Source organism: Rhincodon typus, chromosome 18 (assembly GCF_021869965.1).
Source record: "Rhincodon typus isolate 14 chromosome 18, sRhiTyp1.1, whole genome shotgun sequence".
Taxonomy (NCBI): Eukaryota; Metazoa; Chordata; class Chondrichthyes; order Orectolobiformes; family Rhincodontidae; genus Rhincodon; species Rhincodon typus.
This window is the reverse complement of record NC_063349.1, coordinates 23234924-23260814: the sequence shown is the minus strand read 5'-3', so window position 1 is coordinate 23260814 and position 25891 is coordinate 23234924. Positions and strand designations below refer to the sequence as shown.

The 25891-nt window shown below is 39.5% G+C and overlaps 1 protein-coding gene across 2 annotated transcripts in view; it reads right to left on the bottom strand.

Annotated features, from left to right (window-relative positions):
* Positions 1-5462: 5462 nt before the first annotated feature.
* The window catches only part of b4galnt3b (beta-1,4-N-acetyl-galactosaminyl transferase 3b), a 185898-nt gene continuing 165469 nt past the window's right edge, over positions 5463-25891 (bottom strand). For both annotated transcript variants that reach the window (XM_020530223.2, XM_048607762.1), the window contains exons 14-20: positions 22765-24190; positions 15941-16239; positions 14581-14734; positions 13544-13616; positions 9682-9835; positions 8414-8540; positions 5463-7445 (exon numbers count right to left, since the gene is read on the bottom strand). In XM_020530223.2, the coding sequence (XP_020385812.1) occupies positions 7337-7445; positions 8414-8540; positions 9682-9835; positions 13544-13616; positions 14581-14734; positions 15941-16239; positions 22765-24190 (2342 nt within the window). In that variant the 3' untranslated portion in view covers positions 5463-7336. The remainder of the gene's footprint in view (positions 7446-8413; positions 8541-9681; positions 9836-13543; positions 13617-14580; positions 14735-15940; positions 16240-22764; positions 24191-25891) is intronic.

Sequence of the window (25891 nt, the reverse complement as noted above, 5' to 3'; positions counted from 1 at the left end):
CAAGGGGAGGCAATGGCCTAGTGGTATTATCGCTGGACTGTTAATCCAGAAACTCAGATAACGTTCTGGGGACCTAAGTTTGAATCCCGCCATGGCAGATGGTGGAATTTGAATTCAATAAAATATCTGGAATTAAGAATCTAGTGATGACCATGAATCCATTGTCAATTATCGGGAAAAACCCATCTGGTTCACTAATGTTCTTTAGGGAAGGAAACTGCCATCCTTACCTGGTCTGGCCTACATGTGACTCCAGACCCACAGCAACATGGTTGACTCTTAACTGCCCTCTGGGCAATTAGGGATGGGCAATAAATGCCCTCATCCTGTGAATGAACGAAGAAAAAAAGTCTTCACTTCCCCCTAATTGCACTAGAACTAAACTTTGCTAAAAAATACTGGATGATCATCTTTTGATTATCCTTCTTCTTGAGAAAAAGATCTGGAAATTCAGTCACATTAGGTCAAGATGTCAAACCAAAGATACTCTAAATATTTAAAAGTTTGTTCTGGTGCTAAAATAAATCAAATTACCTAGTAACTCGAATTAAGCAATGGAATAATAAGTTGGAAAGTTAAAGCTAAAATACTGACTTGATCTTTCGAAGAATGGCATATTGAAATGTAAGTGAAAGGTACACTGCATAAATACTATGTTTGAAGATAAATCTCTGTGTTCGGGATTAGTTAATGTCGGATCAGACGGAAAGTTTAGTTGAAGAATGACTGATATCCCAATTGGCCAGCTCGCTACTGAAAATCCTGTTTAAAATCTTCTGTAAAGCATATACTTCCTCTCTTCAGAGCATTTTCTTTCAACAGGGCAACATTTCCCTCTTTATTCAACATTGAATGCCTCGATAAGATTGCAATCCTGCTTTTGCCCACTAGATGGCTGTCGATTAAATGCTTAACACGACTTACAAAATCAAAGGATTCTTGCAGACGATAAAGTCAACTTGGCCATCAATTTTTTCAATCAGAAAAACCATGATCCTTCTCGTGACATTTTAACACGTAATTATTTCTTCAATTACTCCAGGGCTACTGCTTCTACTGCACTACACAAAAATTTACTTAACCTGCTGATTACCCTTTGCCCAAAGAATTCTAAAAGTATCCCCATCTTGAGTTTGAGTTTCATCTAATACTCTGGTTTTGCCTTTCATAAGTTTATGCAGAACCACTTTTCAAGTACCTGCTTTCTGTGTTGAAAAGTCAACTTCCTCCTCTTTTATATTTTAGACTCCTTCAAAGCTGTAATATCTACCTTGTTACTCGGTGATGAGAACTGTTGACAATTTTCAAGTCTAGTCTGGCCAGGGCATTATGAATACTCGCTCTTCTGAATTAATTATTTTGCTTATTGTAGTCCTATTGAATTTCCATTGCTGTTCTGCAGTAGTTTGACATGTCTAACACTAAGATATATAAAGATAGTTCAGTCTCTTTTAGCATCATTCTTCGAAATTTAAACAGCATTTAATAGAATAAAAACTATACAGTTTGCTTCCTATGTGTCATACTTTACACTGTGATAAAGTTTTATATTATCATTTGAGATTTATAGATTTTAAAGTCGGGATGAAATAGATTTCAGTTTCAGTTGAATAGGGGCCCTCCTTTTGAATGAAGTCAGAGAGTAATTTAGAAGTGAACTGAAGATTCAATTTCCAATGTGAATTAAATTAAATGCCACAGTCTGGGAGGTAATCTGAGGAATGTCTACAATAATGAGTTTTATGACCTATACAGAAACAAGTGGTCAGAGCCAGAATCAGGTTTTAGTTTGGAGAAATAATTTCATATCGGCAAAATGACAAGTTCCTTTCTGGAGACAGCTAGATTGGGAGTTTTTAGCTGATAGAAAGCTCCATGTTGTCTTAATTTAGTAAAAGTCTGCAGATTGTGAGCACAAAGAAGTCCAGGTTGTCAACACTTTAAAGAAGTCTCTAGGTCATCAAAACTGGAAAAGGTGCAATTCAGTAGGAAATCCTAAAGAGAGGAATGATATTTCATTGGGTTTGAGTATCTGTAAAAGATACTGTTGGGAAAAACATTCTATCTTTGCCTTTGCTGTTTGTGTTAAGATTTTTCTGAGCTGTCTTTTTATTTGTTTTTTAAAATTTCTTTATAAACTTTTGTTCTTTTGTTAAAAGAACATTGGCGCCTCATGTAAGAATATTCAGTGACTGCCTACCACAGTAACCAAACTAAAAAAACAGAACTTATGATCTATCAAACCAAATTTCCCTCCAAGATCTGACTTGTCCAGTATGGCCATCAGATTGGGTCATACAACATTTGCCTAAATAAAAATCCACATGCATTGTTTTGCCCACTCTCATTTTTAATCTTTAATTTGACCACTTCAAATTTTTACATTAGAAACATTAGTGACTCTAGGCTTGAGATATTCTATTAAGGATTTACTCTTACTCTGACGTAATTCCTCTAAAGGAGCCGCACTTAATAACCATATTTCTTTCTGGCAGTTTCTTATTGATTTCTGAAGCTTAGTTTTGTCAAAAACATTTATAAGTTGAAACACACTACCTCATTGATTCTCCACAGTCCCACAGACTTGCTACATTCTTAAGTTAAGGTTCATAATTACTTTGCCATGTTTTAACTGGATTATTGATGTATAGTCATCCTCATGATTTACTCCTGATAATTGGTTCCATTATTTTACATGGATTGGAGTCAAAAAGAGTTTGTGGTGGTGTGTATTTGTTTGTTCCCCATGTTGAAGAATTGGCAACCCCGGTCTGTTTCAAATCTTTTGAGTACCTTCCCACTACTCAATTAATCCACTAAAATCATTGTTATTCTCTCAGCAATTCTTGATCTCTTTCCCACCAATTTGTTGCCAAATTATTTTCTAATCCCAGATAACTAAAATCTTTGATTTGCGGACCATCTCTACCACAGAAAATGCAATTATCGAGAGTCTCTGGTAAATGGTTAACTTTAATACTAAATGGTGGTAAAGTTAATAAAATATAGAAAAGCAAATGTAACTGAATATAATTGAATAATTAACGAAAGTTCCTTAATGAAAACAGGACAGATGGTGTGTCAAGTCTGCAGCATGTGAGTGCCCCGGGTATGTTTGTAATCCAGAACAAACATGTCTGCAGTAAGTGCTTGAAGTTTGAGCAGCTTCAGCTCAGAGTTTGTGGGTTGGAGGCTATACTACATGTATGAGATAAATTTACCTGGTATCTTTCTACGAGCATGCAGTTACACCATTTAGGAAAGGGTTTTCCATTTTGCTCAGTGGTCAGGGACAGGAGGCTGCAGCTGTGAACTATGCTTCCCCTGATTCTTTTCACTCTGCTGTGCGGACCTCCAAAATCCACGAGTGGCAGCAGCTTTCACAAATGGAGGCCAATGAGTCAGACACACTATGCCACTTTGTGGGGAATCGCCAAGTGACTGCAGGTCACAAAGTTTAGACGGAACATTGACTGTGAGTGGGGCTGGTAGAGAGAACTGGACAGCAGGCATACAGGAGCCTCAGCTTCCACAATTGTCTAGGAGGTTTGAGGTTCTCTCTCAGCAAGATTGGATGAGAACAGGGGCTATAGGATGGATGTGCAAACTGATCATAGCACCACGGTACAAGTTGTGGGTGATGGGGGAAGCAACAAGGAAGTTATAGTCAAAGACTGTGTCGTTCGGGAGCTTGACACATTGTCAATAGCAAACAGCAACCTGTTTAATGTCGGGGTTTGGAACATCTGTTCAGGGCTAGAAAGGAACTTGCAGCGGGAGGGGTGGGATCCAGGAGTTGTGATCATAGTAATTACCAACAGTACAGGTTGTACTAGGAAACAGCTTCTGCATTGAAAGTATGAGGAACTAGACATTGAACTAGACAGCAGAATCTCAAAGATTGTAATGTCTGGATTTATACCTGGGCTTTACGCAATTTGGCATAAAATTAGAGAAACGAATGTGTGGCTCAAAGACTAGTGTGGCAGAGTGTGATGTGGTTCATGGGCCACAGGCACCAATAGGGAAGCCGGTGGCTATACTCTTGGGCGGGTCTATACTGAACTGTGCTGGGTAAACACCAGGAGGGCCACGACTGACCATCCATATTCATACTGCATCTACAAAGCAAGGACAGAATATACAGTGACACATGATGATCTCATTTCCTTCATCTACATGTATTTGAATATTCACCTGGATGGTTGCAGTTGGAACAGCACTGAAGAAGCTTGATAGCATCCAGGAAGGGGCAGTTTGATTGAATAGGGCTCCTCAGTATACAGCCCTCAGTATTTACCTCTGCCAGCACCAGTAGCTGCAGTATATGTTCTACTTGATACATTCTAGTGACTAACTGAGGTTAATTGAACATTACTTCCTCTTTTCTGTGAGTTCTACCACTAAGAAGAACAAAATGGTAATCTTTGGGAACACCATGACCTCAGGTTTTCCTTTAAATTCCTTACCATTCTTAATTGAACATATTCTCATCTCTAGTTTATAATTGCACACAATGATAGGAATAGCACCATCAAAAGGACTTCAGTGGTTTAAAGAGAGGCATGCCACTATCTTGTCAGGTAATTTGGAATCTGCCATAAACTGAGCCATACTAGCATCACCCACAGCTTTTCTTCCAGTCCTGACATGAATTTGAACCTGTGGCATGTCCACTAGCACCAAAGTTACCATAAAAGACAAACTAGCACTTATGCATAAACTCTGCTGCTTCTTTAACATAAAGTTTCATATCTTCCTGCATGAAAGTTTCCCATTCTGCCACTTCATGATTTAGGCTTTCAGTATAGAGGCATAGTAATTATTTAACAAAGGAAATCAGGGCTAGCAATTACAATTTATTTTCTCCATCTTGTTGACTGTGCACTAATAATTTCCTGATTATCTCTAGTTGTGCTCTGCAGAATATCAGCTCATTCCTTCCTGCACATCAGATGGGGCTGGGTGGGGGGTGGTGAGGATTTCATTCAATACAGCCATACATAACTAGTGGGTCCTGAAAATGCTGTGCTGTCATAAACGAAGTGTCTTTGACAGAAACTGATGGTGCATTCATTTTACTGGAATGTCATTTTGTTTAACCCCAAACTTTTTCCTTCAATTATTCCGAGCAGCCAAGAGAAGTGGCTGCCCATACATAACATGTTGGAATCAGTTCCAGCACTTTGGTACTCATTAATGTTCTCATCAATATAAAGAAAACACTATAGTTGCAAAATGCTACAGTAAATGGCAGAAGATAATTTAAAGGAGTCATGAGTTAGATGACTAAAAGTTACTCTGATCCCAGTGATTAGCAATGTGCTTTAATTTCATGCTTTCAGAAAGGTTTCACTAGACAGTGGCAAAATCAATTTCTTCCTGCAATTAATAAGCTAAGCAACCACCAATCCATAGTCAGTATTTGAAAAGAGGGTGAAAATAAAAACTAACACACTCAGTTTCAAAACAAAACTTTTATTTCCAAAAATCATGATTATACACAACTTAGCAATTTCATAGAAATCATTAACCCTTCATCCCAGCATCACTAAAGCCAACATCTACACTGTACAGGTACAGTTATAAACGAATTCTACAGTAAGACAAAGGTCTACACCCTTGGAAAGAACCTTGATCAAAAGTGTCTTGATATCACTAATGTTTCGTGTTGGTTTCCTTGCTTATTTAAGTACCCAAAGTAAAAGCAAACCACATGGATGCTGGGAATCTGAAATAAAATCAGGAAGTTCTGGAAATTCTCACCATGTCTGGCAGTACTGCAGAGACAGAAACAGAGCAAAGTCGAATGCATCTTTCCTTCAGAACATATCTGACACAAAATATTAATTCTATTTCTTTTTCCACAGAGACTGCCAGATCTGCTAAGTGTTTCCAGAACTTACTGTTTTTGCTTAAGTACCCAAAGTGTGTTTGAAAAGTACCTAATTTTCCCATATCTACCTTCATAGAAAAATAAATTCTGATGAATTTTGTGATGAGCTTTCATATAAGACTCATGATTGAGGTACTTGGTTACAAACACAGGGCAGCAAAAATACCTGTGTATTCTGCATACTCAAGTAAAAGTATAGGTGCACAGTTAATTTGTATTTAAAGTGTAAAACTGCATCTCTAAAGAGGAGAATTAAAGGAGATTTTTGTGTGCACACAGTCTGCATCAAAGTACAACTTAACCAACTTAGCAAACTGTCCTGTCAGAAGTAGTTTTAGTATTATAACTCAGAAATAAATCTGATGAAAAGTGAACCATTACTCCAATGTTGAATCATTTAATTCCATGGCCCTACGTTAAAAGAACAGTTGAAGTAATTCCCTTCATTGTAGTCTATGTAAGTTTACTCAAAGATGACCCTGCATCTAAAACAAAACTAAATCACAGCTATGTAAATTAGCTGTCATGCACAACCATGCCTAGAAATTCTCAGGCATAAATGTAGCCCTATTACTATTAGAAAAAAATATACTGGGTTCACTAAATATATAGGGGTGTAAACTCTTCAAAGTGTTAAAAATGGAGATAGTAGCAATAATGTTATCCTGAAAATATACACAGATGAAGAAAAATCACATGCTCGACCTTGCCAACTGAGCTGGTAATACAACTAATTAAACAGAATGAATTTGACCTTGTTTCTTTTAAGTATTTCCCATAGTATTTGAACATTAAAGTATGACAATTAAACTCCCCTTCCCAAACTGAAATGGTTACAAATATGCATAACATTTTAATTAATTCCATTGAAAGACGTAACTTCCAAGGTATTAGCAAGTTTTTAATCTATGACAATAAAAATCATCAACTTGGTAGACCCATGAATGTTTTCGGGTGAGTGAAAACCAAACTGTGCATCTGTGTAACCCTGTGAATATCAGGGTTATACAGTGGGTAAGATACTAGCACAGCACAACCCCAAAAATAGAACTATTGTCTTAGTTTTACATATTCTCTCTAATGAAAAATGTCAGTCTATATTTTTGCCTTATTGTTCCATTGCATAACTCTTCATTTCAGACCCAAACATATCAGAATCATAGCACTTCTTTGAATAAAAAAATATAAAATATTTTGTTGAGTTTTTTTTCACCACTTACAAACTTAAGTACAGAGAGAGGCTCTTTGTAATATTTTTCCTGGGTTGAAGATCACAAAACCTATGCCTATTAGTAGCCTGAGTTATCACAGCAGCAATTCCATTGTCTTCAGATACATTGCGCCTAAGACAGCACTGTACTCCATTTGTTTTTGGACAGGGGTAATTTGATCCTGACTGGATAAAGTGCATGCTAGCCAGACTTCCTGTGGTCGCTGTAACTACGTCACCTTTACTTGCTTCCTATTCCACATTCCACGCTTGGAGTGGTAGAAATGAAAGAAGTTTCTCACGTATAATCTTTCCACTTCCAACCCAGCCTGGAAAATCCTATGAATAATAAAGGATAAACATCACTTAAAGCTTTCAAAAATCACACAAGCTGATTTTTTTGATTTTACTGAGTGCAGTTGTTGTATTGCTGAAATTGTGTTTCCAAACATAAACTTTAAAAAAATAACCAAAACAACAATAACAGCAAACCCACACCCAGTTAATAATCAGGGAAGCAGCAGAAATTACTAAAGAGGTTCTTCCCAGATGAAGGAAGATGATAATAAAAGCTGGGCAGAATGTAAAAAAACAAACATTTTTAAACTGATTAAATAAGTTTACATTCATGAAAATAAAATGCCAGCCAATCCCATTCTCTCTTCCCCTCTCTCTGATTTCAAATAGATATTAGAGAAAGGGTTAGGTATTTGCAAGAGATTTCTTTTTGATGATACTAAAAGGTACAGCTTTTAGCTTCCTCTGAATATTTATTGAGTAGGTTCAGTAATACGGATTAGGCAGCTCCCAGGCTTTATCACTGATGTTTGGGGTCACCAGTTTGAATTGGCATCATTTGACACGTGCATCCCCGCTTCCAAAGGGAAAACCCAACTAGATATTCTTTTCCTGATTACGACCCAATGTCCATTACTGAAAATATGTTTGTGGACACTGTGGCAGAGGATCATTAAAATGACCTACTACAGTTCCCACATTCAATGACCCAGTCTGACATTAGCTTGCTCAGTTTTCATAGGAATAGGCACAGGTCATTGAGCCCTCAAACCTGTCCACCATCCAATGAGATCATGGCCAATTTGTGTTCCAAATCCTATCCTGGCCTTTGTCCCATACTCCTTAATATATTTGGTTAACAGAAATCTATTAATCTCAGATTTAAAATAAACAATTTTAATTGAATTGAAAATAAAACGAAAGATGAAATATAAGTTAAATCCATGGCTTTTTGTTGCCATCCTTACATGCATTCCATACTAATTTTTATGTGACTTCAAACTTGTTACCTATCTAGGAGTTCCCAGTCTTCTCCTCCCCAACGGTCACGGAATTCTTTTGTATTCATCCCACCAATCCCATCAAGATCTGATTTGTAGATTCCAAGCAAGCCAAATCCATTAATTTCCCAATATCCTAGAGATTACAAAAGTGAATTAAATGTACTTTATTTCAACAATGTTTGCCTTTTTCAGCAAATTTGCCACTTCTTGAGCAGTTACACACAGTGAGAAAATTAGGAATTAACAAATTATATACTTTCAGACCAAACATGGATTCATGATTTGTTATATTGGGGCTTCTCAGTCATTTTGCTCTGCAGTCTTCTCTCCCATGTTATAAAAATTCCACGGCTTCCCATGTTACACAAGTTTCTTTCTGCATAAAATCAGTTATACAATTATAGAAACAAATGTTTCTGGTTTTATGTATTTATTCCACACTTGTTAATTACAAGTCTCTTAGGACAGTTTCAAATGTTCCTGCACAATACAATATTTCACTACTTCCAGTTTAAGTAAAACCAAAATTCAAATAGCAATCTTTGTCTTTATTTAATTTTTCACGGATAATTACAGATGTATGTTGTTTGTACAAAGCTCCAAGACTTTAGTGCTCTTCAACTTTATATGGAATTTAACGAAGGATGTTCCATATCATCACTCTGCGAGTTTTGTTGTTTTGAAGCTGATATCTGGTATTTACTGTGTGTGTTTATAGCAATTTTCCTTCCTTGTAATTTATCTTCTTCCCACTAAAACAGCTCTCTTTTATAGCTTTACACAGAGAATGTTTATCTGACCTAAGATGTGTTAATTTCTGTGCTTGCAGCATGTAATAAACATGTATCAACAAGGGATAGTCCTAAATGCCAGCCTTGCCCACATTCCATTCTTTTAAAAATATTAAAAAATATCCCAGCTCTCACACAACTCTTGAGAAAAGCATGACAGCCAAATTTCAACAGTTGAACGTAGAACTGTAGAATTTTACAAATTACACAACACCAGGTTATAGTCCAACAGATTTTTTGAAAACACAAGCTTTTGGAGCATAGCCCCTTCGTCACTTGTCCACCCCAGTCCAATACCGGCACCCCCAAGTCACAAAATTTTATACAGAGGATTCCTCTAGTTTTTTATCCAATATCAATATGCATTTTTGTTCTTAGAATTAGCATACTTAAGAGATCAGTGATAATAGAATATCCCAAAATAACTAGCAAAATCCTAGATTCATTTCAAAACTACTTTAGGTAGTTATTGTTGTCACTTACCATCAGGTTCCTGTGGGGAGGAGCCACAATTCAGCCTCATTACTATTGGAGCAAATGCCATCTTTCCCTCCACACAATGTTTTCTGATGCTGTCTATTATGCCTGGAGGGAAGCTAATGTGCAGATCACACAGGAAAACAATGCTGTGATCATCCTGAAAGTAACAATAAGGAAAATATCAAGAAACAGCAAAGGTTTCAACATGGAAATTCATTCTTTCATGGAATGTTGCTGGCAAGACAACATTTGCTATCCATGTCTAATTACACTTGAATTGTGAGGCCACTTTCAGAGTCAATTACATTGCTGTGAGTCTGGAGTCACATTTACGACACACCAACTGAGACTGGTATATTTTCTTTCCTAAAAGATGTTAGTTAATGAAAGTTATCATGACAATAGATAATGATTTCAAGGTTACTGTAAAGAGACAAGCTTATAATTCCCAATGTATTAATTGCATTTAAATTTCCCCAGTTCCTGTGATTGGATTTGAGCCTGCATACGTAAAGCATTAGACTAAGCCTTTGGGTATTAAATCCACTGAGATTACCACAATATCATCATCTTCAAGAACTGTTTGAAAGCTTAGGCCAAAATATCTTAACTATGCCCCATCCGTTTAAATATGTGTCCCCAACCACACCAATAACCCAAAATACTTTCATGCCAACTCATGCTCCTCCCTTACCCACCTCCAATGGTGCCTCTATGCCAACTCATGAAGCCTGCATGTTTATTTATCCGGTTACAGACTTTAACAAACTAGAGACCCATTTAGTAATATTAATGTGTGAGCAGTGGTTTAAAAAAAAAAATCCAGTCACTATTTTCCTTACAAAACCATTGTTGCTTCAAACTTACAAATGTATCAAAGAATAAGATCTTTAAAGTATTAATAACAGAAGTTTTAAGCACTTAACACCTCTTTGCAAAAGCAAAATACTGTGGATACTGTAAATCAGAAATAAAAAGAGAAAATACTGGAGAAAGTCGGAAAGTCTGGCAGCATCTGTAGAGAGATAAACAATGCTAACGTTTCAAGTCTGATATGACTCTTCCTAAAGAGTCTTTTACAGTTGTGTTACATCTCAGGACTGCCTTGTGGCATCCACAAAGCAGGATACGTACAGTCAACAGTAGCTGAAGAATGGTGAAGTGTGCAATCTTCATATAGCCATGCCATTTACTCCGGTGCTACCCACTGGCAAGTGACAATGAAAGGTAACTTTTGAATAGAAAGTAGCATGATCTCCTTAATGCAACAGGGGATTGAAAGTGGGGAGATGTTGTTAATATGTCCAGCCCTAGGCTGGAAGGAGCCCAAAGAAAAATGTTCATGGCAAAAGGCATCTTCACAGCTCCTGGCAATACAGTCCTCAACTGGCACTGAGGTTGCAATTCTAGCTGCAGGCAGCAGATTCCAGAGAGGACCTCTGTACTGAAGTGTAGCCTATCCAATGTAGATTCAGGTAGGAAACCAGTTTTATGACCACCCTGAGCCACTATGACTTCCCGTTGAGAGTTCTTCTTCCTTCCCATCTGTTGCTGTTTGTCCTGCTTCAAGTGTCCTTTGTTTACTCCTTCAGTCATACTGGATTCCTAGGGGAATATTATTTCTGCAACCATGTCTGGGAGAAACCAGATTGAGCAGAAGTCTTGAAGTCTGGACAAAAGTTCTTCAACACCCTTCCTGCAGATTTTAGCAATTTTAAAGGTTTTCAAAAAGCACGAAACACATGTCCAATCCTAGAGACAGCCAGACAACCTGAAAGTAGTTGATGATCCCTTTAAATAGTACTGCTGAGCGAATAAACATCCTATCTGCCACATGTTCAGTCATATATGATTCAGAAAGTGAGAGAGGGAGACTGAGAGAGTCAGTGTGAGAGAGAGAAAGAGAGATAGAGTAAGCACTGGCTAGAGTACTAGACTCCAGCTGTTGGGCTTGGGCCTGGCACCACTTGCTGAGCTGCTGCTGTTTGGAATTCTTTACTGGACTGTAATGTGAATCCTTTTCACAATGTTCTATCTACCTCATTCCTAGCTCATTTTCAGACACGGTAAGTAATGCTTATGCTTTCCTTTTAATCCTCTTTTGTATAAAAACACTTTTTGCTACCCTGTAAGATTTACACTTAGGTACTTATACCTAAGATGATGCTATTAAAAGGCAGCCATTGTAAAAACTTTTCATCGTACTCTTGTACTTCTGTACTGGAGTACAAGTGACAATAAAGGATATTCTGTTCTATTTTAGTCCAAATGGCTGCACTGCATCAAATCACTATTCAACACCACAACTGTGGATGTGTGCTTGATGATGCCATTTGAAGATCATTTATACTGTTAAAATTTTAAACTGATTGGCTTATCTCCAAACCTGGTCACAACGTAGTTGTAGATCTTGCAAATGTTGGTGCTGTGGCACTCGTACCATTCCCTACTATTTACATTATCCTGTACAGGTTTGCATCCTTTGCTTCACAAAGACTCTAATGGAAAGTAAGTTTTACCATTTAACAAATAAGCTTGCCTTTGAACATTAAATTGGCTTCCAGATTATCTGTGTTGTGTTTCTTGTCACATGCCTATTTCTGTCAGCCCTGGCTGCAGTCCATCTTTGCTCTGCTGTAATTTTCAGCTGCTTGTCATTTTGTCCTACTGTATTACCAGGACCAGGCCCTGGTCTCATACGGTCTCATGTCTGTGTCAGCTCAGGACCCAGCCCAAGGTAGTCACCTGTCTTTGTTAGCCTAGACCCAAGTTCTGTCCTTCTTTGGCTCTGCTGTCTTCGTCAGACCAGGTCCAGTCGACCTTTTCCACTTAATGGAACCTGACCACTAATACTGTTGTGGATCTTTCTCTTCCCCATCTTTATTGCGCATCTGTCTTTCTGGTCAGCTCCACATCCTTGTAATTGTCTGCTATGAATTTTTCATTCCTATTATGGATCTTCCAAATCCCACAGTAACAGGGTTCTGGTGTGCTTTGTTTTAAAATGGGCTTTCTCTGGAACAATGGTATGACAAATATGAAGACTGTTATGACTATTATTGACATCTGTATGCAATATCACAGAGCATCAACTGCAATGGATTACACTGACAAAATTACTTCAGGGTGAACACACCTAACCTTACGGAAGCAAAATCCTTTAGCTCTGGAGAAAAACAGCACCTTATTGATATTTTGAAACCAATGTTTTCTCATAGCTCTTTCATAGAAGGTCACTTTAGGTAATCAATCTAATTCAGCAGCTAACAAAGCAAAAACTTATTTAACTGCCAGCTCCATGAAGATAAATTCATACAGAGCCTGCTTTGTGATCCAGTCATCCTGAAAATAATTCCTGAAAACATATAGGTATATATTATCACAAGACAGCCCGGATAAATTCATAGCTTGCAGGAAATATATTGCTTATATCATATTTTATAGGAAATGTAAATAATCATTGAACTTTGCCACATTCCATGTCATCATTTGTTCAATGATTCAACGCAAAGTTGTAATGAGACAGACATGGAGAGGCTGCAGGTGAGAAAACATGAAGAACAGCATTTGAAAAGATAAAGTGAAAAATAATTTTGAAAGAAACAGGCTCTAAAGCATCTTTCTATTGTTGCCAACATTTTGACATTGGAGGAATACGGCCTAACATGTCATTATTGGGAATATTTACTGAACATTTCATCGTTTACTTCAGCATTTTGCTCTATTTAGGGAATTCAGAATAGCAAGTAGCTTATTGCGCTGGAATAAACATTCAGTTCAAGCATATACTTACCTGTTATTGGGCAGACTTAAATAATAACACTTAAAAAACTGTGATAAGTTTTAACAATTTATTCTTTCATACCTTTATAACATCAATTCCAGCCTGCAGACCAGCTGAGCGCTCAAAATTCCCCTCAAGTTTCACATATTGATACCTGTTCACAAAGCAAGAACTCAATTCAAGAAGTGTGTACATTTAGCTCGCTCTTAACTACATGCTTGTTCCATTAAGAAAAAAAAACTGTCCTTATTGAATCACGTAGATAAGGAGAACTTGGTTGCAGTTTTGAGATAAGCAAAAGCAGTGCTGGACTATGCACTTGCTCAGCTTTTCATACATGACATCAAAATCAAGCACACCTTAACCCTAGCAATTGAGAAGCAAAGCTCTAACAATGTGTCTTAACCTTAATTTGTAAGAAGTCCCCTTTGGTGAAACAAAAGTGTTTTTTTTCCTACTTGTGATGCCAGCTATACTTGCGGGAATAACACCGACTTGTGCCAAAATCATATAATTGCATCAAGAAGCAGCTCAACATCATTAAGATTCAGTTTGTTTAGGACCTTAAAGCTAAGATAGAGAAGGAAGAGGTCCACCATATCAGCATTAGCTGCATCAAACCTGAACCCCAAAGATAAAAAGACAATATTGCTTTCTGTCCACTATCTCACTGTGTTTTCCACTAGCGGAAATTTTCAGAGATTACAATGTATGGGAAACATAAAAATTTTAAATTGTCACATTTTAATTGTCACGTTAAAATTGACCAAATGCTATAGCCCAGGGGGAACAGATATAAATAGTTAGAAGCTATGAAAGGTCTGAGACATGAACAGTGACCTGTAAAAGTGGCACAATAACCTGTATAGAATTGTTACATAATAGTGTTAAATCAAATCAAAGTTCCTCCTTGTGTTTGCAGAAGAGACTGTAGATTAAATCTCTGTTTCCATATCAGCTAAATAAAAATATTTATTAATTCCTTATTGCCATTGTCACATAGAGAATATGCTACCTGTTGGGCTCGGGTTTATAATCTAACTTCAATGCAAAGAGCTTTGATTTTTTTGTTGGCAGGTTCTTGAGGGAAAAGACCAATGACAGAAAGTTACAGCTACCTGGTCAGCATGCTTTGTTTCAAGGCCTTTTCAACATCCATATCTGTGCTACTGTAATCGGTAATGATGACATTGAAGTACTCATCTCCAGTAGCTCTGTACAATTCTTCCATATCAAAGATAAATTGCTGCACCCACCGGGCTTGATTTTTGACTGCAGGATGAATAGACAAATTATTCCACACAGTAAATTTACTGGGAAACATCATTCAGCTCAATAACTGCAAGCATACACTTTAAAAGCCACAATGTCCCTTCTCACTCATAGGCCATAATGTTCCCTTACGGATCTCTACAACTGTTAAACACTTGAACTTTTTGATGTCAAACATACATTATCATTCTTAAAAAAATGTACTGAAACCAAATCTGAAACTGAATTACTGTGATGCCAACAAAAAAATAAATACTTCAGGTGGAATATTTGCAAACTTATTTATCAGTGTGTTTTGTTGCCTAGCCTTTTTACCTACTCGCTGCCAAGGGCTAATCTTCATCTCAGGCAAGAAAATTCCACTCTTCAAGAGTTTTATTAATTATTGTCCAGTTGAGAGATTGAAAATAGTTCTGCAAAACTCCATATCCTCAAGTTTAAGCCAAGAAAGATAAAATTTATAATGTTTCGCAACTAGATGGGTTTCCAATTCTTGTTTTGTGCAATAATTCAAAACAATTCTTGTTTTGTCCAAACTTTTGTCCAAGTGGAAGACACTGCCAATTACATTATGGTTATTCATGTAAAAATAGCAATTTGTGGGGTGGGAGGGGAACAAGTAAAGGTATAGAACAACAAATGCAATGTGACTAGAGTTCCAATATTAGACTCAAATACATTTAATTTGAGAAACAGTCACATTGAGACAAATTAATGATCTGTGGCATTGACTGGGGAGAAGGTCAAATTTGTACTCTATGACCAAGATAAATTCAACAGCTAGCTGGTATGTGGCATGATGGGAGGATCAGTCAGTTTGGTTAATGGCTATTTAGTTAATAAATAGTTTCAACTGCACCAATATAACTGACATAATTTAAAAATGAGGTACATTTCTACTGGGCCCCTGGAAAGAAAAATCTGAAGAGATTCGCTCAGTATATTGTGAAACATAACAGTGTGAGCATGGAAAGCAGTAGTCATGTTAGTTTTGAAGTCAAATTATTTTCAATATCAAGTCGTTAGTAGGTATAATATCGCTCTATTTAAAACAAAGGGAGGCCCTTGTTAATACTTAGCTAAACTATTGCTTCACGATATCTGTTGCTAATTGCCATTGTCCTCATTTTGATTTCTTAAAGTTATCAGATCTCTGTTACAACTGATATCCCATTCCCATTTGCAGACATTAACATGCATCTTTACCTGGAACTATAAAGTGTACCACAGCATTGCGGTGCCATTTAAATCCGGTTGGTGCACACAGCATAATCTTTTCTTGCTTTTCTCTAAGTTGCCGACCTCTGTGTCTAAAAATAGCTCTCATCTTGCGATCATCATCACCATCCATATAGTAACTATTTCTGTTGAGGCCATAAATGTACTCTGATAATCGCACAATCATTTTTTTATTCACCAACAGTGCAAGTTCCAGGAGATATCGACTTCCATGTATGCGATCAAGGCGCTTTTCAACACTGACCAACTGATGAAGTGTATATATTCTGTCACCAAATAAATAAATTATTTTTAAAATGCATGCTTCATTAAACTTGCAATTACTTGAGTTATTCATCTTCTACCTTTAATATTGTTACAAACTTCGCATTTCAGTTTAAGCATCCCTTAACTCTTACTTGGCCCATAAAAGCAAGAATGAAAAGTTAAAGAGCTTGCAGCTTTCCTCCAACTCATTGCCTTGCAACATTCCAGCAAGTCCAACCCAAAATATGTCAGCACTTTGTGTTGAACAGTTTTCATGCTTTGCACTTCAACCTTAACTTTAGCCCAGGACAGTCAGCTCAATAGTTCCAATTTCCACACCAATACTTTTCTGGCCTCACCAGGTTATGCTATCAGAAGAGTACTCAGAAGCATTAGTGGTTAAAAATAAGTCTATGAAAAATACAACAATAACAAATGATATTTTGCACACTTTCAGTCAATACAAATCCTTGCATTTATGCAGTGACTTCCATGACCGCCAAATCTCTCAAAACATCTTATGCCAAAGAAATATTTTTGAAACGTAGGCACTGGTATAATGTAAGGAACATGGCAGCCAACCTGTGCCCACCAAGCTCCCACAAGACAAGACATTCTGTTTTTGTAAGATTGATTGATGGATTAATATTGGGCTGCACAACAGGAATAAATCTCCTGTTCTTCTCCAAAACAGTGCCATGAGATATTTTACACCTGCCCCAAACAGGCAGGCAGGGCCTTGGTTTAATATCGTATCCAAAAGACATATCTCTGACTGTACGGTACATGCTGAGAACCTGGACTGTTAGGACTTGAAATCAAGTCCTTTGAACTTAGAATCTCAAGACTCAGAGGCAAGAGCCTTCTCCACTACACCATTGCTGACCCACTTAATAATATTGTGTTTAGTGCTTGTCAGGTTAATATCATAGAATTCACCCCAGTATAAGAGGGAGAGGGAGAATGGTATTACAGTTGAGTAAAGGCAACGACAAAGACATGAGGGAGGAATTGGCCAGAGTTGATTGGAAGGGGAGCCTAGCAAGGAAAACAGTGGAGTAGTAATGGCAGGAGTTTCTGGGATTAATTGGGAGGCACAGCAGAAATTTATCTCAAAGAAGAAGAAACATGCTAAGAGGAGGACAGAGCAACCGTGGCTGACAACGGAAGTCACAGACAGCATAAAACCAGGAGAAAAAGCATGAAATGTGGTGAAGATTAGTGGGAAGCCAGAGAAATGGGAAGCCTTTAAACACCAGCTGAGGAATACCAAAAAAAATAAGAGAAGAAAAGATGAAATAGGAGAGTAAGCTAGCTAGTAATATAAATGAAGAATGTTTTTAGATATCTAAATGGTAAGTGACAGGCAAGAATGGACATTGAACCACTGGCAAATGAAGCCAGAGAAATAGAAATGAGGAACAAAGAAATGTCAGAGGAACTGAATCGGTACTTCGCATCAGTTTTCACAGTAGAAGACATCAGTACCACACCAGAACTTCAAGAGAGTCAGGGGTCAGAGGTGAGTGTAGTCACCATCACTAAAAAGGTGCTGGAAAAGCTGAAAGTTCTGAAGGTGGAGTTTGCACATTCTCCCCATGTCTACATGGATTTCCTCTGGGTGCTCCGGTTTCCTCCCGCAGTCCAAAGATGTGCAGGTTAGGTGGATTGGCCATGCTAAATTGCCCAGAGTGTCCAGGGTGTGCAGGCTAGGTGGAGTAACCAAGGGAAATGCCAGGGAAGGGAGGTGGGATGCTCTTCACAGGGTCACTGTGAGTTCAATGGGCCGAATGGCCTGCTTCCACACTGTCGGGATTCTATAATGACATGAAGAAACAGGTTATCTGGGCCAGCCAGTAGATTTCTAATATGCATTGAATTCTTTAAATAATTCACAGAGATGTAAAGAAAATGTGGAGGGTATATTTCAGGGAAAATAAGGTCAAATGCACAAAGGGATGGTTGAAGGGCAGAAAATAAAGTGCATAAAAGAAAGTTTCTCATACTGAAAAGATGTAGTGGCTAACATTTCATGAAGATCTACTTGGGCTCACTCAATGGGTTGAATTTATTTATTTGGCCAAGTGCCAGTTACTTTGGTTTTTTTTTGGAGTTCTCACCATGAGGCCTAGTGAGATCTCTCACTGTTGGACCTCATTAACTACCGACCACAATCCTATGGCATCCTACTTGTCTGATTCTGGCCCCATTTCACCACGCACCGTTCCAGGAAGAACTCGTCACTTAGCAGATATCCGCTGAAAGACCAACATCCCTGGCACCCATACCATCTTCAAAAAGCTCCTGTGCACTCAGATGAGCACTGGCATTCTGAAGCTGCTTGGCCCAGTGCCACACATTCAGTCAAAGAATATTGGGGGCGGGGAAGATGGTGCCATGATTTACCAACAGCGACCTGGAGGCCTAGGTGGTAGAGTGGTTGGCACAAAGGGCTGTCCTCTTTCCAGAGGACTGCCAGAGGTGGCCACGCCACCAGATACTGGCAGCGTGCTCCAAGGTTACCACTTGGGCCAATGGAGGAATGGCCAGCAGTGCAGCACCTTCTCTGCTCTGCCACGGTAAATGTCACACTCTTCTCCTTGTGACTTCATACTCACTCTATCTCTGTTACCGGACACACTTTCCGCCAAGGCTCATGCTCTGCCACTCTCACTCTGCAACATCTTCCCTCCTGTGGTCTTACTCCCTTCAGACACCCACATCACAAACCCCGCATAGCCTTGGTGCTGCTTACTCACTCACCTCATCTCCCTTCGACCATTTGCACCAGCACAAATGGCTGTGCCAACCATTTTCAGCTCATAATCCCTCCCTTTATCTTGCTCCAGGAGAAGATAGGCCACAACAGGTTCTATGATTTAATAACAGGCCAGCATGGGCACAGACCGGGGTGGAGAGGTGAGCAAAATCAGGCTCCTCAGCTACCATGAGGAAAGAATCCTCCCCTTCATATGAGAAGACCAGGACCCTGGGAGGATGCTGGGACATCCGTATCCTGGCAACTGAGTAAGTCCCCCACTTTGTTCCACTGTAACTCTCATATTAACACTGCTGTCAGTGCTACTGATTCACATCATGTTCAATACCGTTTGTTTTGTAGGCAGTAGTGGGATGTCCATCCTCTCTGTGGAGAGACATCCACCATCACCACTTCTGAAGAAAGAGAGGGTACTGAGGTGTCAAAGGAAGCATCAGCAAAGCTGGCCCCTGCAACCCCCACCAGCTCAGACACTGACTCCTTGATGGGAGCATCAGGCTTAGAAAGGTTGGGAGCACCATCTGGTCAGCACCACACTGCAATAGTTCCACAGCTGGCTGAGGAAGCAACAGCCCAGGTTGCTGGTGGTTGGAGATCAGGTACTTACTCAGCCCCAGGCAGGACAGGACTCTGCTGTTGGCAATCAGACATTGTCCACACACACACACACACACACACACACACAAACACACTCTCTCTCTCTCTCTCACACACACACACACACACACACACACAAACACACTCTCTCTCACACACACACACACACTCTCTCTCTCACACACACACTCACTCTCTCTCTCACACACACACTCTCTCTCTCTCACACACACACACACACACTCTCTCTCTCACACACACACACTCTCTCTCACACACACACACACACACACACACAGTCTCACACACACACACTCACACACACACTCTCACACACACTCTCTCTCACACACACACACACACACACGCGCACGCACACACAAGTATATGCACACATGCACACACACTTATGTGCGAGCGCACACAGACATATATGCACACACATACCCATGCATACACACATGGCCCTCAGAAAGCTCCTGTCTGCACAATCTATTTTTGGAATAGGACACTCCAGAGATGACTCAGCCCTCTTCCTGTACTCTGCCTTACACAACCCCCAACACCCATGCCCCACCCCCCTCACCCCGCTCTGACTCTTGGAACTTCAAACCAAGGAGGGTCCACTTGCCTCTGGTAGGAAACCCCTCAGCATGTCAGGGCTGTCCATGGACAAATGCCCCTGGGGTGGCCCAATGAAATCTCCAGTGGCAAAGGGCACCAGTGCCAAGCTGGTTTCCTCCACCCCAGCTGCAGAACCTGTGATGACACAAAGATGTATTCGGCATGAAAGAAAGAATAAATGTTTTGAGGGCACTATTCGCATGGGAGACAAGGCACTCTATATAAAGTAGCACGTTTGTATAAATTTGATTGGTTTTGCATGACATCTGGTTGTTTCAGGAACCAAGCTGCAACCAAACGCTGATTGGAAGTGTCTCAACCTGTGAGGGAGGAGGCTGAAAGGCCCACTGATGTGAAGCCCTTTGGAATGCAAGAACATTGCACACAAAGCTGTGCAGTGTACAAGACACCGACCCCAGAGCTCTATATAGCTACGGCTGTTGGGAAAGGGGGCCAGGGAAAAAATAGGGATGTCTGACCAAGAGGGGCAATGGTGTCAACAGAACCCATAACCTTGTCTACACCTTGTTTCTCTTGCTTCCACATGCTGCAGGCCACATCCTGATAGTCCTTCCTATCAACCTGATGGGCTTCACACCTCCCCAGGTCCCCTCCAACTAGCCCACATCAGCCTTTAGCTGCTGACCTTTCTCCCTCTCAGCAGCCCCTTCCATCAGCCCCAGGCACATGAAGTGACCATCCAAGAAATTATCAAACAATTTACACCCCATCACCATCAGCCCCCACTTGATATCAGGACGCTTCTGACCATGGATGAAAGCTGTCCTCCCGTCCTGCCTTATCTATGCTTTACCATATCTCCCCCCACACCTCACAAATACAGTTGCCTCCACCTCACAATTATCACACCCTATTCCACAGGAACAGGTTCCAGAGTCTCCTTTGTGTGACAGTGGCTCCCTTTGATCTGCCCAAACCCCTTCTTCCTTCTTTAACTTGACAGACCCAGTAGAGTGACTGTGGCCCACATGTCCAGCCTAACACGACAGCCCCGGATGAGAACAGGCTAGACACTGGGCTGATGTCTGTACATCTTCCTGACTATAGCAGCCCTACACCCAACAATGGACTGGCCAATATGGAACCACAGTCACAACTTAACCATGATTCACTCCCCAGAAAGAAAGGACACAGACAGAGATCACCTCAACCAGACATCCGGCTGTGGACTGGTACGGGAAGCTATCCTTGACTTCCTGTGCTGGGAACTGACTGATGGGTGCCTGCACGGACCTCAGTGAGCACTACTTCCCAATGCTTTGGAGACAAGGCTGCCTGCTTACTGCGCACACCATGTGTTTGTTTGTATGTATTTATCCAGCTGCTGGCACACATGGTGCAGTGTGAGACTGATGTAGCACACTGCTGTACAGCAACATGACTGACCTCTAATTCCCGACTGAAGAGTGCTGTGCTGCCAGGCGTGCTGCCAGGCAAGCTGCCTGGTTATATGACTGCACTGACACGTCCTTGCAGAAGTCTTTCAATGCTCTATAACTGGTGTGCCCTGCGATACAGGTCTGTGTTTTCTCTGCATTCTGCAAGTGTATCAGAGAACAGTGAGGAGTTGGCAAATGTTAGACATAAATGTCTGTGAATAAGGGGTGCTGTGGTTGGTGCCCATGCATTGTGCCTTGAGATGCCGCTTGGTCCTGAGCAACATGATGGCTCCTCACAGCCAGCGGTGAACTGAATTCACCCGATACCTGCTCGGACTTCCACACTGAGAATTCACAACATCAAGCTTGTTCAGTATGTTTAGTTAAAAAAAGGAAGCTGCATAATAATGAGCTGAGATATACCATGAATAAGGTGGTTAACGGCAATAATCCCCCTTAATATCCAATTCACCGCTGCCTAGGAAGAAACTGCCTTGAGCAACTGTGCCACAAACCTCACCATAGGCCATGTCATTCAGGCCCAAGGTTCTACCCATTCTTCCTGGACACAGGCTATTAGTTAACTTCGGTAACAGAAGGAACAAAATCAGTCGAACAACTTCAAATATTCCTGGAATGGTGCTGCAGTGTGGTGCATACGCTCAGATACAGGCTGCATGAAATTACCCCTTCCAGTAAACTACCAATTCTTCAGGCAGATTAATCTCACTTTGAATAAGTGTAAGTGTTTTGGAAGACTGAAATGGGATTGGCTGTACATTTCTTATTTAATCCAACCTTACAAAAATAATGCAAGTATGCTGATAGGCTCCTACGACCCCCACACCCACTCCCCTACCCTTCAGTATTGGATAGCCTTTGCAGATGATACTTTCTTAATTTTAAAAAATAGCAATTATTGTATTGAATTGTACAGAATAATAGGTTATTTCTGTTCCAATCATTTTCTGGAAAAGATTGCATTGCTGTACTTATGAAAGCTTACGCTGAAAGTGGGTAGCATGAAAGAAATTTGCAGAAGGATTTCTGGAACATATCCTGAGTGATCTTTTCTTGACCTGTTGTGTATAATAACTATTACCCTCATATTCAGATACAAAATAAGGATCCAGGTTATCACTTACCCTTTATGCTTCTCATTCAGTTTTCTTAAATACATTTCTGCTACATCCAGGGCCTCTTGTTCTTTCATCAGCAGGTTTCCAGAAACATTACACCGCAGATCAATCCAGTCTGACCGTAAGGCATTGAAGTCCATATTGTTTACTGTGAAAGTCTGTTCCCAACTAACTGCTTTGTCATATGCATGTTGGTGAACATTCAGATCCTCTTCCATTTCATCTTCATCCTCTTCTTCATTTATCTGTTTACTGTTAGTTACTGTATCCGTTGAAGAAATATGTCTCCATTTTTCCTCCGTCTTTCCAAACCCTTGCAACTTTTCTTTGATTTTGCCTCTTGACCCCCAAAGTACTGCAATATTTTTCTGTTCAGGGTAGTCGTGTTCTTTATCTTGCCTTTGCACATTTGCAAGTGATGGAATTCTGTCCATCTGGTCTTCTACTTTATTTGGCTGCACCTCCTTCTTGGACAGAAATTTTGGTCCTGTGTTCTTAGTACCATTGTACGTTTTATTCCTTTGACCATGAATAGATTTGTTAGAGACTTTGATTTGTTTTTGATCATGAACAACTCCTTCTTGCAAGGTGGGTGGTGATGTTAATTCTCTATGACTTGTTAACAAGTTTGTACTTTTTTTAATTCCCTTTTTGTTCAGGAAAGTACCATCTTTCTTGTTCACATTTTGGCCTAACAAGGCAAGTGGCTGCTGGGCATAAATTGTCCTCTTTGGTTTTTGAACAATCATTTCTCCTTGTCTCTTTCTTAATCTAGGAACTTGTTTTTCAGGAAATTGAACTCTGCTAATGTTTTTGTCAATATCTAGATTTTCTCTCTTTAAAACATTCTGAGTAGTATTGTTAACTCTAGCCTTCTGTCCCACAAGTAATGTCGCTGATTGTCTTTCTAAATCATGATCTGATATTGAGTACTTTTTTTTTGAAGAACTGTGGGAGATATTAGCTATTTTTTGACTCGGAGATTGGGTGCTCTGCATAGTTTCTTCAAAAGAAGTAGTTTCGTTGTTCCTGTCCTTCATTCCTTTATCAGCAGGAGTTATCTCAATTTGTCTCGTGTCTATAGTCTTAATAAGACCAAATGCATTATCACTAGGTTTCTGGTCTATAACGTAGAACAACTTGCGTCTCCTTTTAAAAGCATAGTCATCATAATCATCTCCATAATCTTTGACAGTTACTGCTTGCTGTCCATCATGTAGTTTAGCAAAGTGTTTGTTCTCCTGAATGTTAGATCCATGATTTCTTTTATTTCCAAATTCCTCAATGTTCATTTGGTTTTGTTTTTGGAATTCAGCCTTTGGAACCACTAGTTGTGGAAATTGATCATCATTGTCATCATATTCTTCCTTGTCTAAATCAGCAGTTTCCCCCAGATCTTCCTCATTATCATTGATCTGTTTATTTGGCTTTCCTGCAAAAATCAGCAACATCATATTTCATTGCATCTCTTTTTATGCTGCAATGAATTTTTTCTTTTCCTTTTGAACACAACTACAAATTGACTTATTAGCTCATTTCTTAATTGCACCAAAGACAATTAGTTTTATTGTCTGATGCTGTTAAACAAGACTATGTTTTAAAGTGAATTTTACTTCAATGACAAACTTCAGATCGTTGGCAACAAAAGAAAAGATAGTAAAAGAATAATAACTGATCTCGGTCTTGTTAAAATGAAAATTCAGTATTATCAATTATATCCGTTAACATTCCAATCAAAATATAGGCGACCATGGTGAAAGCTGTGTAAGAATCCTGTAAAGCAATCTTTTTTGATGAGATAACAGAAAGGGTTGATGAAGGCAATGATGAAGGTAATGTGTGGCATATATGACTTCTAAAAGATACTAAACAAAGTGTCACATTACAGGCTTGTCAGCAAGGTTGATGGCAACGGACAAAAAAGGAACAGCAGGTAGTAAATCAACTTAAATTCTGAAAACAGAGAATAGTGGTTACCAGAGATAACAAGGTGTAGAGCTGGATGAACACAGCAGGCCAAGCAGCATCAGAGGAGCAGGAAGGCTGACGTTTCGGGCCTAGACCCTTCTTCAGAAAAAGTTACCAATTGTTTTACAGACTGAAGGAAGGTACAGGCTGGTGGTTCCCCAGCTGTAACTAGGCTTTTTCTGATGTATATTAAGGACTTGAACTTGGATGTAAAGGGCACAATTTCAAAATCTGTGGATAACATAAAATGTGGAGTGTAGTGAAGAGAGAGATGGTAACAAAATAAAAGGTAAAATTTAAAAGGGTAGAAGAACAGTGAAACCTGGGGGCAAGTAGGCAGGTCATTGATGGTAGCAGATCAGGTTGAAAAAGAGATTAAACAAAGCAGACAGGATCCTGAGCTTTAGAAGTAAGGGCATAGAGTACAAAACCAAGGAAATGATGAACTTTTATCCTCTCTTGCTCTTGTGACCCCACCTTCTTTGCCTGCTGGAAAAAAAATATTTTTCCCTCAAGTTACTCAGTGTTACACTTTCAAACTTCCAAATATCTAGCCTTTGTTGCTAGATTCACTATAACACCTCTGTCACTGTCAGTCTGCTCAATCACACTCTCAGCTCCGTCTTCAATGTCCTGCTTTCCAGAAAACCTAAATATTCTTCTATCCTGGCTATCCCCCAGAACTTTTCTAAACTTTGCTTTTATTATCAAGCTCTTATTATCTACAGGTTTGATTATTCCAGTGTTCTCCTGGATGGCTTTCCATAAATTTCAACTGAGCAACAACTCTACTTCAGTATCCTACCCCGCACCAAATCCTGCTCACGTCACCCAATTACTCACTGGCCTGAACTGGCTCATGGTCATTGATACCTGCAATGTTCAAATCCACAAAGCCTTCCCCTTCCCTAACTTGTAACATTGTCCAGCTCTGCAACCATCTAAAAGCTCTGCTTTAGTCCACATCTGTTCTGATACACAGTACCTGTTTAGTGGCCATCCCTCCACGTCCCCATTGACAGATGTTCATTTAGCTGCCAAGGTCTAAGGTCTGAAAGTTCAATCTTTATGAACAAAACATACAAACATATGAAATAGGAATAGTAGTAGTCAATTCAGGTTCTCAAACCTGCTCTGTCATTCAATAAGATCATGACTAACTGTT